General features: G+C 39.9%; 1 protein-coding gene across 1 annotated transcript; it reads left to right on the forward strand.

Annotated features, from left to right (window-relative positions):
* Window positions 1-1,272: 1,272 nt before the first annotated feature.
* LOC111213932 lies at window positions 1,273-3,865 on the forward strand. Its single transcript, XM_022715778.2, has 11 exons — window positions 1,273-1,672; window positions 1,740-1,831; window positions 1,908-2,101; window positions 2,247-2,286; window positions 2,471-2,552; window positions 2,625-2,702; window positions 2,809-2,934; window positions 3,080-3,201; window positions 3,289-3,328; window positions 3,445-3,519; window positions 3,598-3,865. Exons 1-11 carry the CDS (start codon window positions 1,431-1,433, stop codon window positions 3,740-3,742), a joined length of 1,236 nt encoding a protein of 411 aa, XP_022571499.1. The 5' UTR covers window positions 1,273-1,430; the 3' UTR covers window positions 3,743-3,865.
* The last annotated feature ends 9,536 nt before the right edge of the window (window positions 3,866-13,401 follow it).

Below are 13,401 nucleotides of genomic sequence, written 5' to 3' on the forward strand. Positions count from 1 at the left end.
TTTTTTTTAAAAAAAAATATTTCTTTTTGAAAATCGAAAAATATTTTTGAAACTATTTTTAAAATATTTTTTAAGTATTTATTTATATATTTATTATAATCCTAAATTTTACATTCCAAAAACCATACTTCATCTCTCAACTCTAAATCTTAAGTCTATATTAGTTAACCTTATGATTATAAATATATTATACCCTTAATAAATATGATATTTTTCACAATTTCTTCCTTAGATGTGGGTCCTGTTCAGAACTACGCTAGGCGCTAGTCGGGCGGTTAGTCTACGCCTAGCGAGTTAACGAAAAATCGGAGAGTATTCGGGAATTACACGAGACCTAGTTTTTAAGCTTTTTCTTTATTTAATAGATAAATAATATATTTGCAAAGAGAATACAATGATATGTATCGGCTGAGTTGGTAAAGGATTGGTTATATTTCGTGAGGTACCCGAGTTCGAATACCAAAATTGCCATTTTTCGTCCCTTTTATTATTTTTTTTTCCTTTTAATGAAGGCTAAAAGCGTAATTTCGTAATCGTCTCCTTCCTTTAGACCTATTATTTTTCTGAGAACGGCAGCCATTTTTTTCACTGATTTAACTCCTTCTCTTCTTCTTTTAGCTTTTAGTTTGTAACAAATAATGATAAATCTATCAAATATCACTGAATTTACATTAAAATGAAAGAAATGGTGATTTTTCTCATAGATCCGAGTTTTGTCTCGAACAGACCAAAATCGGGACGGTAAGAGGCCGCCAAGCGCTTCACCGCTGCGGAATCGGCCGCCTTGAGCGCGTTTTCGAACAGGGGATGTGGGTTATAAATGTATTTTACTTTGGACAAATCTCTAAAATAGTACCTTTCTAAGTTTATATCACAAAAATAGCACTCAAAAACTAAAATGACCAAAATAGCATTTTATCTTTTGAATTTTTTTTTTTTTTTTTTCAAAATTTGAAATCTTATCCCAAAACCCAAAACCCTAAACCCTAAACCCTAAACCCTAAACTCTAAACCCTAAACTCTAAACTCTAAACCCTAAACCTAAACCCTAAACTCTAAACCCTAAACTCTAAACCCTAAACCCTAAATCCTAAATCTTAAACTCCACCCTTTAACTTTAAACCCTAAGTTTGTGACTTTTGATAAAACATTAAGTGCTATTTTTGTGACTTTTGACCTTAAATGCTAGTTTGGAACAAAAACTTGATTTAGCGCTAATGAATGTAGTATTTTATTCTAGGGTTATAAATGTATTTTTAAACATTTGGACGGAGCATTGAGAAGAATCCCAAAAAAAAAAAAACCGAATATAAATCGGGTCTCGGGGTTCCTCTTCTCCCAGACTCATTACTTTTTTTTCTCTCTCTCTAGCTAGCTTCCACGGATCCAAAAGTCCTACAATTCAAGTCCAATGTCGCGTCTGTGAAACAATGGGGGCTAGCTCCGCAGTCTCTCTTGTTCGATTTGGGGTTGGCACAAGTAATCATGAATTGCGCCTGAAAAAGTGGACGAGGAGGCTTCTATGGTTTGATACTCGGAAACGATTTAGCTGCTGCGCAGATATGCTAGCACCGATCCGCCAGTCGGAGGAACGGCGTTTCGAGCAGAAGACGAGCGCCCATGGAGCCGGAATCAAACCTTCTTCCTCCGCAATGCCATTTGCATCTCCCAAGTAAGTTTCTTTTTTTTTCCCAAAGAGATGGGCTTGAATTGTTCATCAATTGTGGGGTTTGTGGCAGGTCTCGGTTTGTGCCCAAGCAGGAAAAGTTCTACCCTCGTTGCACTCCAAGGCTTACTGGCCCTCAGTCCCGTGATACTCCGCCTAAAAGAGGTGACTTAACTTCTCTGTCCTTGTGCGTTCCCCTGTCATGTTGCTTGTTTTCACCTTGTCAGTGCCATAACTGTAGACACTGGGATTGCTAATGAAAAGGATTGGGGCATCGATTTGTTGACTGAGAATGTGAATGAATCTGGGATTAATGAAGATGGCAGTACTTGGTTCAGAGAAAGCGGACAGGACCTCGGAGAAAATGGGTACAGATGTAGGTGGACTAGGATGGGCGGTCGATCTCATGATGCTTCTTCTGAGTGGACTGAAACGGTACAAAATGTTTTTTCTATATTTCAATTTTGACAAGCTCCCTTGTTTTTTTTGGTGAGAAAACCTTATGAGGTTATCTTCGTAACCCCATCAAGTATCACCCCAGATGGACGCTTTTAATTAGATTTATTGGTATTCATGACAGTGGTGGGAGAAAAGTGACTGGACCGGATACAAAGAATTAGGTTTTTTTCCCTATCCTACACTCCTTGATATTGTTCATTTCCTGGAAAAAAAACATCAGATATGACTTGATATGTGGTAGAAACTTGGAAGCATTTCTTCAGAGTTGGTCAAATTGGGATGCTAAAATGGTTTTTAGTCTTATTATTTACTGGTGTGTCAATTCTATGAGTGAACTTCTTGCAGGCGTGGAGAAATCTGGTAAAAATGCTGAGGGTGACTCTTGGTGGGAAACTTGGCAAGAAGTCCTTCATCAAGATGAGTGGAGGTCTATATCCTATCCTTCCATTTGCCAAAAGTATCTAAATTGTTAGATTCTTACACTCTTATCGAACTTCAGTAATCTAGCTAGGATTGAAAGGAGTGCACAAAAACAAGCTAAATCAGGAACTGAAAATGCTGGTTGGTACGAGAAATGGTAGGTCAATAACATCACTAATTGTAAATATATTACCGTGCAGTGTCTACTTTTCTTTTGATATAAGGGAGAAGCTGGACTAAAACTATTATTCAATGAAAACCAGGTGGGAGAAGTACGACGCTAAAGGATGGACAGAGAAAGGAGCACATAAGTATGGTAGACTAAATGAGCAGTCATGGTGGGAAAAGTGGGGGGAACATTATGATGGAAGAGGATCTGTTCTCAAATGGTTTTCTCTAACTTCTATATTTTATTTTGCTAGTCTTAAACTTTTGGCAGAAGACGTATAAGATTAAGAAGCATCCTACTGACCCAGTTGGAACATTAATCTTTTGTTTATGGTTTTTATATTTTGTTATCGGTGAACTATTCAGGACAGATAAGTGGGCTGAGACAGAGTTGGGGACAAAGTGGGGAGACAAGTGGGAAGAGAAATTTTTCAGTGGGATAGGTTCGCGGCAGGGGGAGACTTGGCATGTTTCACCTAATAGCGACCGTCAGTTTCTTCTTCTTGTTACTTAAATTCTCTTATTTAGCTATGTTTGTAATCCTGCCTAAACCAGATTTTCTCCCACATGTCTAGGTTGGTCAAGGACGTGGGGTGAGGAACACTTTGGAAACGGGTAAGGAGTTTTGATTACTAAGCCCTCAATTGTTGATTATTTTTTAAATGAATGAACAACATACACAAAATGGCATTTGAAACAATCGAGGTCTAATATAAGGTCATTGATCGCAGAAAGGTTCACAAGTATGGAAAAAGTACGACAGGAGAAAGCTGGGACATAGTGGTGGACGAAGAAACATACTATGAGTAAGAGAGAATAATTTACACTGTAAGAAATTTTTGTGATTTGTATGAGGTTTATTAATGGATCATGTTTTGGTGAAGGGCCGAGCCGCACTATGGTTGGGCAGATGTGGTGGGTGATTCAACACAGTTGCTCTCGATTCAACCCAGAGAGAGGCCACCGGGTGTCTACCCAAACCTCGAGTTTGGGCCATCTCCGCCTCCTGAGCCCGATCAACCGCAATGACATCCTTTCTGTTTGTTTAGCTTATTATTAGCATAATAATAGCCTTTTTTGCCTCATCATTTTTCTATAATTTTTGAACGTTGTGAATTATCGGTTTATGTAATATAATTCTAATCCCTTTGATCTCGCCTCCGTACTTCGGAATTTCTGGCTCAAGTATCTAATTAGTATTGGTCGTCAGACAAACCCTTCAATTTCTATCTATGAAATACATGTTTGCTAGATCAACTGATCATAAATTTGTCTACAGCCATAAGTGTTATCCTTTAAGTTGAACTAGATTTTGATTCGTGCGTCTGCGCGGAAGTACTTTTCAAAAAAATATGTGGCTAATTTTTTCATGTTAATATTAGGGATGGATTAAAAATCCAAATCTGAAGAACCGATCCGAAAGTGTAGTACCAAACCTGAACTAAAATTTGATTAAATATTTAAATTATTCAAAATTTTGATACTTAGATAACAGAAACCGGATCCGATCCGAACCAAAGTATTTCATATACCCAAATATATCCGAAAAATATTTATATACTTATATATATTAATTATTTTTAAATTTAATGTATATAAGAACATCCAAAATATATATGATACTTTTAAATTGGTTTAAATACTTGAAAATATATACAGATAGTCAAAAATAAATTTCTAAAATAGTTAAAGTATACTCAAAACACCAAAAATATTTAAAATAATTATTGAGATCCAAATATTTAAACCAAACCAGTTTATATGTGAAGTTTAGCTATTCTTACATATGTTATTCAAATTTATATGTAAGATATTATTTTATTTATAGATTTTGAGAAATTTAAAGTATATAATGAATTTTAAAAATTCTAAAATAATTTAAATGTGTTATCCGAACCCAAACCGAACCCGCAAAGATCCAAATAGAATTCAAATCAAAATTTAGAAATATCTGAATGGGACCGAAATCTTTGACCCCGGAAACCCGAAACCCAAACAGATCCGAACCGAACCCGTATGGATACCCGAACGTCCACCCCTAGTCACTATTATATATCATATATATATACATGTCATCGTATAATTAATCGTATTTTATACATGCCATCATATAATTTATAGTATTTTATATGTACCATCATATAAATAATCACATATATTATATTTTAAAAATTTAATATGAAATATAAAAACCATAATTTAAATTGGTATATGAAATTGGCCTTTTTATTGTATTTTTCATAAATATATTGAAAACATATTTTTAATAATGGTTATTAGAAAATATTTTAGTAAAAATAAGATTTTGAATATATGCATATTTTATAATCAATTTTTGATATAAATCAACTTTAAATTATTATTTTGATTTGAGATATGTATATAAAGATTAAATTTTATTTTATGATTGTTTTGGACAAAAAATGTTTTTAGGTATTTAGATTAGTCCATTTTCGTATATTTTAAAGATGATTCAAATAGGTAGTTTTTCATAATATAATGGCGTTCTAATTTTTATTAATAACATAAGTCATTACTTTTTTTTGTTAATATACTGCTATTCATGTTTCCAAACAACATTATATTTTTTTTGGACAAAACTTAGGTTTACCTCCTATGGTGAATCTTTAAATTCACCACCTCTCTTACCACCAATCAAAGTGACACCTAGATAATTAATTAAAAAATATTAAATTTTATTTAAAAAATTTAAAATAGTTGAAAAAAAATGATGCCTAACAAAACCCTAAATCATAAATTCTAAATCCTAAATCTAAATCTAACCTCTAAATACTAAACCCAAACATTATACCCTAAACCCAAATAGTAACCCAAACCCTATACTATAAATCCAAATCCTAAACCCTAAACCCAAACTGTAAACCCAAATCCTAGACCCTAAACCAAAACTGTAAACTCTAAACTCAAAACCCAAATTCTAGACCCTAAAACAAACTGTAAACCCTAAACCCAAATTCAAACATTTTGGGTTTAGGGTTTCCGATTTGGATTTAGGGTCTAGGATTCAGGTTTAGGATATATGGTTTGGGTTTATGGTTTAAGATTTGGGTTTAGGATATAGGTTTGGGTTTATGATCTAGAGTTTGAGTTTAGGATTTAGAGTTTAGAGTTTGGGTTTAGGATTAAGGGTTTAGAGTTTAGGTTTAGGATTTAGGGTTTAGAGTTTGGGTTTATGATTTAAGGTTTAGAATTTAAGATTTAGGGTTTTGTCAGTGGCATCATTTTCTTTTTTCAATTATTTTTGATTTTTTTTTTTTAAAAATTAATATTTTTATTAATAATCCAGCTGACACTTTGATTGGTTATAAGAGGGGTGGTGAATTTAAAGGTTCACCTTAGGGGTGAACCAAAGTTTTGTCCATTTTTTTATACTGCTATTTGTGTTTCCAAACAAACCTCTTTTTTTAAACTACTATCCATATTTCCAAACAATTTTTTTTAAACTGCTATTCATGTTTCCAAACAAACATAATTTGTACTTCAGTTTTAATAATATAGATAAGTCCTTCGCTAAACTTCACAAAACAAATTGGCTAATTGGTGGTGTAAGACCCGTCTCAGAGTTGGTTTATTTTTATTTCATTTCATTGAAATAAACCAGTTTGATAGTTTATTTTAGGCATTGGCGTTTGGGTTCAGTTTGGTCTAATTGGGTTCACGATTTTTGGATTCGAGTTTAAAAGTCCCATTTGGGTTCTTAAATTTTCAGTACGGTTTCGGTTTGGAACCCATCGGGTTTGGATCGGCTCGGTGGAGCTTTACAAGATCCATGTAAATCCGATGTCTAAATTGATCCTATTTGAGTTCAGTTTTCTTGTAACCAAAGTAACCACAATAGACAAAAACAAACCGAAAATAACTCAAATACCTTATAAATTCGAAACCGAACAAACTTAAGTTTGAACACGCCATTCTCGTTCCATTTTCTCTCTAATCTCAATCTTGTTCAGCTTCTGTTTGTACCTATAGAAAATGTTTAGAATGTTATTGCATAGAAGAAGATGTATAGAAAATGTATAAGAGGTAGTACCTAACGTCACTTGTAGCCTACACAATAATCAACTATATCCATTCTTTCAATAAACTGCTCTCGAGAAGACTGTAATGTGTTGGTAGGCTTAGATGATTGGTCATCATCTGGATCAGACACTTCAAAATCTGATATACCATGGATTTTACCCACTTTTAGCCATGGTTTATAGGTGTTCTTAGATACATTATAGTTGTTTTGGAGTCTTTTTAGTATGATTTTAGGTTTTGGAGTGATTTGGAGGAAAGTGGTGATTTTGGAGATAAAATGAGAGAGACCTGTAGCTGACTATCGAACCAGTCCAGCAGTCGGCGATTGAAGATGATAATCGATCGACACACACCTTGTATCGTCGATCGACGGCGAAGCGCGCAAAGATCAGACTTGGTTCCAGCCGACTTAAAACCCAAGTCCCACAAGAATAACCAAATTGCCCTTAACAAGTTTTAACCTAATATTTATGTACTCTGCCATTGTTCTAGGCAACACACACTTTCATACTTTCTTTCAAAGCAAAATACTTAGAGTCTTAGGTTTGGAGAGAAGATCCAAGACTCATTCAGAGATTAGTATCGGAACTCCAAGTTTTTCTACTCCTATCTCTTCTATGCAATTTTATTACTATCTTGTTATGAATTGCTTAGCTATGTTTGAGTAGATCTCTTTGTTAAATTTAGGGTTCAGATATTCACGAGCGATTAACCCAAAATATAGAATTTCTAAGTTGTTAGGATATCAATCAATTGAACTGTTCTTTAATGCATGTGTTTTAGAGTAGCTAACTAGGACCTTGTCTATAGATAATTGGGGGCAAGCGGAAGCATGGTCCTTTGTCTGATCTAGTTTACATTGTGCTAGGATGGCTACAATAAGCGACATCTGATTTAGTCAAGCCTAGTGAACGAGTCAAACCCGCGCGGTAAAGCTTTCTAGAAGGAACGTCGATCAACTACTCAGTAGTTGCATCGATCGGCGGGCTGAAAGGTTTATCGATCGACAATCCATAATTGGTATCGATCCGACACTTTTTCAAGACCAACAAGCGACAGCTGAGGTCTTAGACCTAGACAATAGATAGTCTAAAAATACAGAAGTTGATCGACTATTCCTTAGTTTGAGTTCTAGAATATCCAACATACACTTAGTCACTATACCTCTATAATCCTGATTGTCTGAATAGAAACGCTAAGTATAATGCTTTTCTAATCTGGTTAAAACCTCAATTAAACAACCGAGCGACTGCCTTGCTCACCACTGCTATTTATTTTAAACATGTTTGCCTAGCTTAACTACATAACTACTAGATCGTTTGTGTGCCTTAGTTCCCTTTGAATTCGATCCATAAGTACTAGAACTCGACCTCTTATTTGAGAGAGTAAATCACTCCTTAGGGTAATTTGAGTGATATCAAATTTGGCGCCATTGCCGGGGAGTTTTGATCGCCATTAGATCTTATTTAGTTAGGTTTAGTTTAAGTTTTTGTGTAACTTGCAAAAATGATAATTTTTTTTGTTGTTTTTGAGGTGCATGTCCAGCACTACCAGAAGCAACAAGGAACAAACACTGCTCTTTTCAGATCCTGCACGCTTAGAACACTCAATCCGCAAAGAAAACCGCACTGCATCGATCGAAAACAACACTTGTTCGTCGACCGACACTCGCCCTCAACCATCGACCAAGACTACTCTTCCGTCGACCAATACTTCCCACCCGACATCGATCAACACTTCACATCGGACATCGATAGATACTGTGCTGCGAGACATGGTTGCGACTATAGTTCTAATTCAGGACGCGAATGGAGACCTGCATGACCAGGAGGGTCATCTACGTAATGCAGCAGGTCAAAAGTTAGTTGATCAGGGGGCTGTAATCCTTGATACTGATGCTGATAATGCAGCTGCTCAAGCTGTAGATGAGGCTGTTAGACTGAGGACATTAACTGATTACAACATGCCAGATCAGTACTACGAGAACAGATATGCCACTCGTCCTCCAGCCATTCAGAGGCAAGACCTTGAGTTGAAGCCTCAGTATTTTACACTCGTGGGAGACACCCTACTGTGGGTTATATCACACGAGCATCCTATGGACAATCTGGAGAGGTTCGAGGATCTAGTTTCTACTATTAAAGCCAATGGAGTCCCTGAGGACTATCTCTTTTGCAAGCTCTTCAAGTACTTACTTTCTGAAGAAGCTTCACACTGGCTCAAGCAGTTACCACCATGATCTCTTACATCCTGAGCCGACATCAAGAATGCATTCCTGCATAATTTTTTGATGAGGCACGCGCTGAAGACTTGAGGAGCAAGATTGCTACTTTCACACAAGAGCCTACAGAGTCATTCAGAAGTTCCTGGATCAGATTCAAGTCATATCAGAGAGACTGTCCACACCATCGATTCAATGAAGTGCAACTGCTCAGCACTTTCTTCAGAGGCATCGCACTGGCATATCAGATGGCTCTCGACTCAACTAGTGATGGAAACTTCAACACTAGGAATCCAAAAGAGAGTGTGAGACTTATTGAGAACTTGGCATCCAACAACATCACCAAGAACACTGATTCTGAGAGGAGAAAATCGGCCACTACCCTAGGAAAGGAGCAGATGGACGATGTTCAAGAAGCTGGTTAGCTAGAAGCTGTAGATGTCGACAATGATAGAGATGAAGAGGAGGATGTGAACTTCATCAGTGGTACAGGTTTTAAGAATCATAAGTCTGGGAATCAGAGTGGATACATAAACTCCTATGGTAATGGACAGAAGAGTGGATACAACCAGAGTTCACAGTACCAAAAACCTCTCAGCAGCAACTACAACAGCAGCAACAGAGCTTATGGAATTTTTTCTACCAGAATCCACCACCACAGACTCGAGAGAGCAAGATAGAATCCATGCTTGATCAAGTTCTTGAGGGTCAGCAGAAGTTTATGGTGAACTTCAATGAGAAGATAGATGCTGTCTACATAGAGCTGAATTCAAAGTTTGAGTCTTTGAATACACATGTGAGGAAGTTGGAGACACAAGTGGTTCAGACATGAGAAACTGTTAAAAGGCAGGGGGCCTTCATCAAGGGTAAAGGAGATGAATCACTAAAGCACCACGTGAATACCATCATATATGATGATTTCTGGCAAGTGGTTAAAGAGGAGAAGCTTCAGGAAGGGGACTTCAAAGTCGAGAGCTCCATGAGTTTTGGCGGTTCACACTGGTGTCGACCGAGGCCAAGATATTAACATCGACCGATAGAGACAGACGAATATCGATCGACACCGGTTACTCAACATCGATCGACAGAGGAAGTTGCATCATGCACATCAGTAAGGATCCTAACTCACGAGGAGTTCATAGCTAAACACCCTCATCCACCCAAACCCTTACGCATTAGGAAGTCAGATATCGATCCAAACCATGATCCAGCTACCAATTGACAGACAAACTCAACCGACGATCGACACGACTACTCTAGCGTCGATCGACGACCACCTCTTACATACCGAGTGCAGTTACAAAATATAGATGTAGTACGACTGAATGCACTCAGAAACCCATCCCAGAATCTTTGGTTGGTCTCGGAGAGGGTCTCTCGTCTCGCTCGGTTCGGTCCGGTCTGACCGCCTTAGGATCTTGCTTTAGCTGTGCCTTAGCGCGACTGGCGACCTCTTCTTCCCATTTTACCTGGGCCCAGGCTCGGGATAGCACGTCTTCCATGGTCTTGCACTTGTATTTGGTCAGCTCTTTATAAAGGTCCCCGTCGGGGAGCAAACCTCTCTTGAAAGCAGAGATTGCAGTGGGGATGTTGCATCCGGTAATGGCCACCTTTTCTTGAATGAAGCGGGCTATGTAGCCTCGCAGGGGTTCAGCCGGATGCCGGAGGATTTCGTATAGACGGTCAGAGGTTTTCTCCAGGTCTCTGCTGCTGGCGAATTGCTCCATGAACTTGTCGCTGAGGGTAGCGAAGGAGGATATGGATCTGGAGGGTAGGTTGATGTACCATTGCAAGGCGGGTCCGGTCAGGGTTGAGCTGAATCCCTTGCACATGGTAGCTTCACGCGACTCCTTCGGGAGTGCTACATCGAGCATCCTTTGTCTGTATTAGGCGACATGATCATTCGGATCGCTGGTACCGTCATACGCCTTTATGCTGGGAAAGGAGAATTTCATGGGCATCTCGATCAGGGTGATCTCATCCGTGAAAGGAGTATCGGCGTAGGAGTCGGGGTTGCTTTTCCGGATGGGGGGAGCTACCCCTGGGAGCCTTTCTACTATAAATTGCATAGCGTCGAGCCTTTTAGAGAACATTTGCTCTAGGTAAGCAGCCATAGGAGATTCCATCTTTGCTATTACCTCGGGTGCTTTCTTGTCGGGTTCCGGCTCAGATTCGCTGTCTTCTGCGACGTAGATCCGGGCATCCCTAGGCTTCTCGCGCGTCGCTGCGTCTCCTTGCGACGTCGCACGCGGGAGATTCACGTCTGTCCCAGAGTTAGGTGTCTCTAGAGTTGGCATGGGTCGGATCTAAGTCCGGAAGCGACGCTTCTTGTTACTTGCCGTGTTGAGGGCTTCTTTTTCGTCTCAGAGGGTTAGGTTTTCCGATTCGAGCTGGCTAGCTTCTCGGCGCTCTGCTCCAGTTGCTTGGAGTGCTCGCGAGTTTCTCCTTCAAGCTTTGGACTTCTGAGGAGAGCTCGGGGTTCTCCACAACCTCTTCTCGAGATTTGTGCAGCTCGGTTACTTGACCTTGTAGACCATCGATTTGCCTTTGGAGCTCGGCTTCTCTTTGGATAGCTTCGGGTAGCTCGGTTTGCTCATCCACCGCTTTTATCACGTAGTTTAGATTACTCCCCTTCTTCTAGCGCCAAACTGTTAGGGGATTTTTGTGTAGGATCTTTGTGAGTACCAAAGAACGATGGATGAGGCTAGTGTTTCGTGTAAATCAAAGAGAAAAAGACTTGAAGAGACGTTTTATTAGATAAACAAGCTGGAACTAAATTTTTTAAGTAAGAACCCTTGTTCTAGTCGCCTATCTCTAGTCTCTAAGTCTTGAAGTGTCAATCCCTTGTTCTAGGGTTTAGGCTCCCAGTATATAGTTGTCTTCAGGTCGGCCTTAGTTGGTTTGAGTAGGTTAAACTCTTCCATATTCGGAAATATGGAAGGTTCTCCTTATCGGAAGTTTTCCTTTTTCCCGGAGGATGGGGGTGGTCCCTGGTACCGGACCCGGAGTGCTTCCTAGCGGGGATCTGGGGCGTCTCCTAGCTGGGACCCAGAGGCCGGTGTCCTTTAAGGGTCTGGAGGAATTCAATACCTGAGTATTTTTCCCCAACACGCATCATCATCGACAATAACCTGTTTGTCTTTGTGGGGCCTCGACCTTTCCCTCTCTACTGGAGCCTCATACGGAACAAACCCGTCCATGCTCGACTCTGCCCTTCTTCGACCGGTAAATCCGGCTGGAACCGAGAACAATGGAGAGCAACAACGCGACAAACCCGTTTCGGAGTGAACATGGCCCAAAAGAATGGGCCGCCACTGATTAAAGAGATGCCGGCGAGTGCCGCCTCTTCGTCGAAAACCTCCAAGGAGCAGCACTCGAATGGTTCTCTCGCCTGAAGAGAAATTCCATCGGAAGCTTCCGCCAACTCGCCTCGGAGTTTCTCAAACAGTACTCTATGTTCATAGACCGAGAAACCTCCGATGTCAATCTCTGGAGCATGTCCCAAGGAGAGGAAGAACCTCTCTGCGACTTCATAAAACGGTTTAAGATTGTCATGGCTAGAGTCAGCGGAATAAGTGACAAAGTAGCAGTAGACGCACTCCGTAAGACGCTCTGGTACAAGTCAAAATTCAGGAAGTGGATAACCTTGGATACGCCGCGTACTATTCAGGACGCGCTCCATAAAGCCATAGACTACATAATCATCGAAGAAGAGACGAAAGTCTTGTCATAAAAAAAGAGGCTGACGAAAACATCGTCGAAGGATCCCGGGTCGGATCAGAAACCTAAAAGGAGAAACCCTCGTAACAACAAAAACGTCCATCATGGGGAGGAAGAGACCCAGGTAGCGCATAACTATGCCATCATGCTCCGGACCGGAGCAAGGCCGGACGATGGGAAATACATGGACCCGAAATCCGAATTACGACGAAAACGCCTTCTGCAACTTTCACCAGACCCGTGGCCACTCGACCGTAAACTGCAAGGTTCTCGGTGCCAGGTTGGCCACAAATCTGCTTGCGGGAGAACTCGCCGAAGTATCTAGCGTAAAAGACCTCGTCTGCGATTCAGACCGCCCTGCGAAAAATGATAAGGCCCCTCAAGCGGAGAACTCTCTCCAAGGGAACCAATCGGGAGAAAAGCACGAGAGAAGACATGACGAGAAGGACAACGGCAATAGTCACCGCAGGGTCAACATGATCATCGGAGGATCGCAGTACTGCAGCGACACCATCTCCTCCATCAAAGCTTATGAGCGCAAGGCTGAGATGAGCGCAAATTTGCTAACATGGTCCACGCCTAGCGATTTCCCGAAATGAGCGATCACTTTCGATGAAGAAGAGGCTGGCAAGATCGATCAGCCCCACTGCGATCCGCTCGTGATCGACCTCGTGATAAGGGATCTCGTGGTCGCGATAGTTCTCAT

This window comes from Brassica napus, chromosome C8 (genome assembly GCF_020379485.1).
Source record: "Brassica napus cultivar Da-Ae chromosome C8, Da-Ae, whole genome shotgun sequence".
NCBI lineage: Eukaryota > Viridiplantae > Streptophyta > Magnoliopsida > Brassicales > Brassicaceae > Brassica > Brassica napus.

Coding starts and splice junctions, on each gene's coding strand:
- LOC111213932 (XM_022715778.2), top strand. CDS start 1,431: ATGGGGGCTAGCTCCGCAGTCTCTCTTGTTCGATTTGGGGTTGGCACA. Junction 2,553..2,624: donor CTTCATCAAGATGAGTGGAG/GTCTATATCCTA, acceptor ATCGAACTTCAG/TAATCTAGCTAGGATTGAAA. Junction 3,520..3,597: donor GACGAAGAAACATACTATGA/GTAAGAGAGAAT, acceptor GTTTTGGTGAAG/GGCCGAGCCGCACTATGGTT.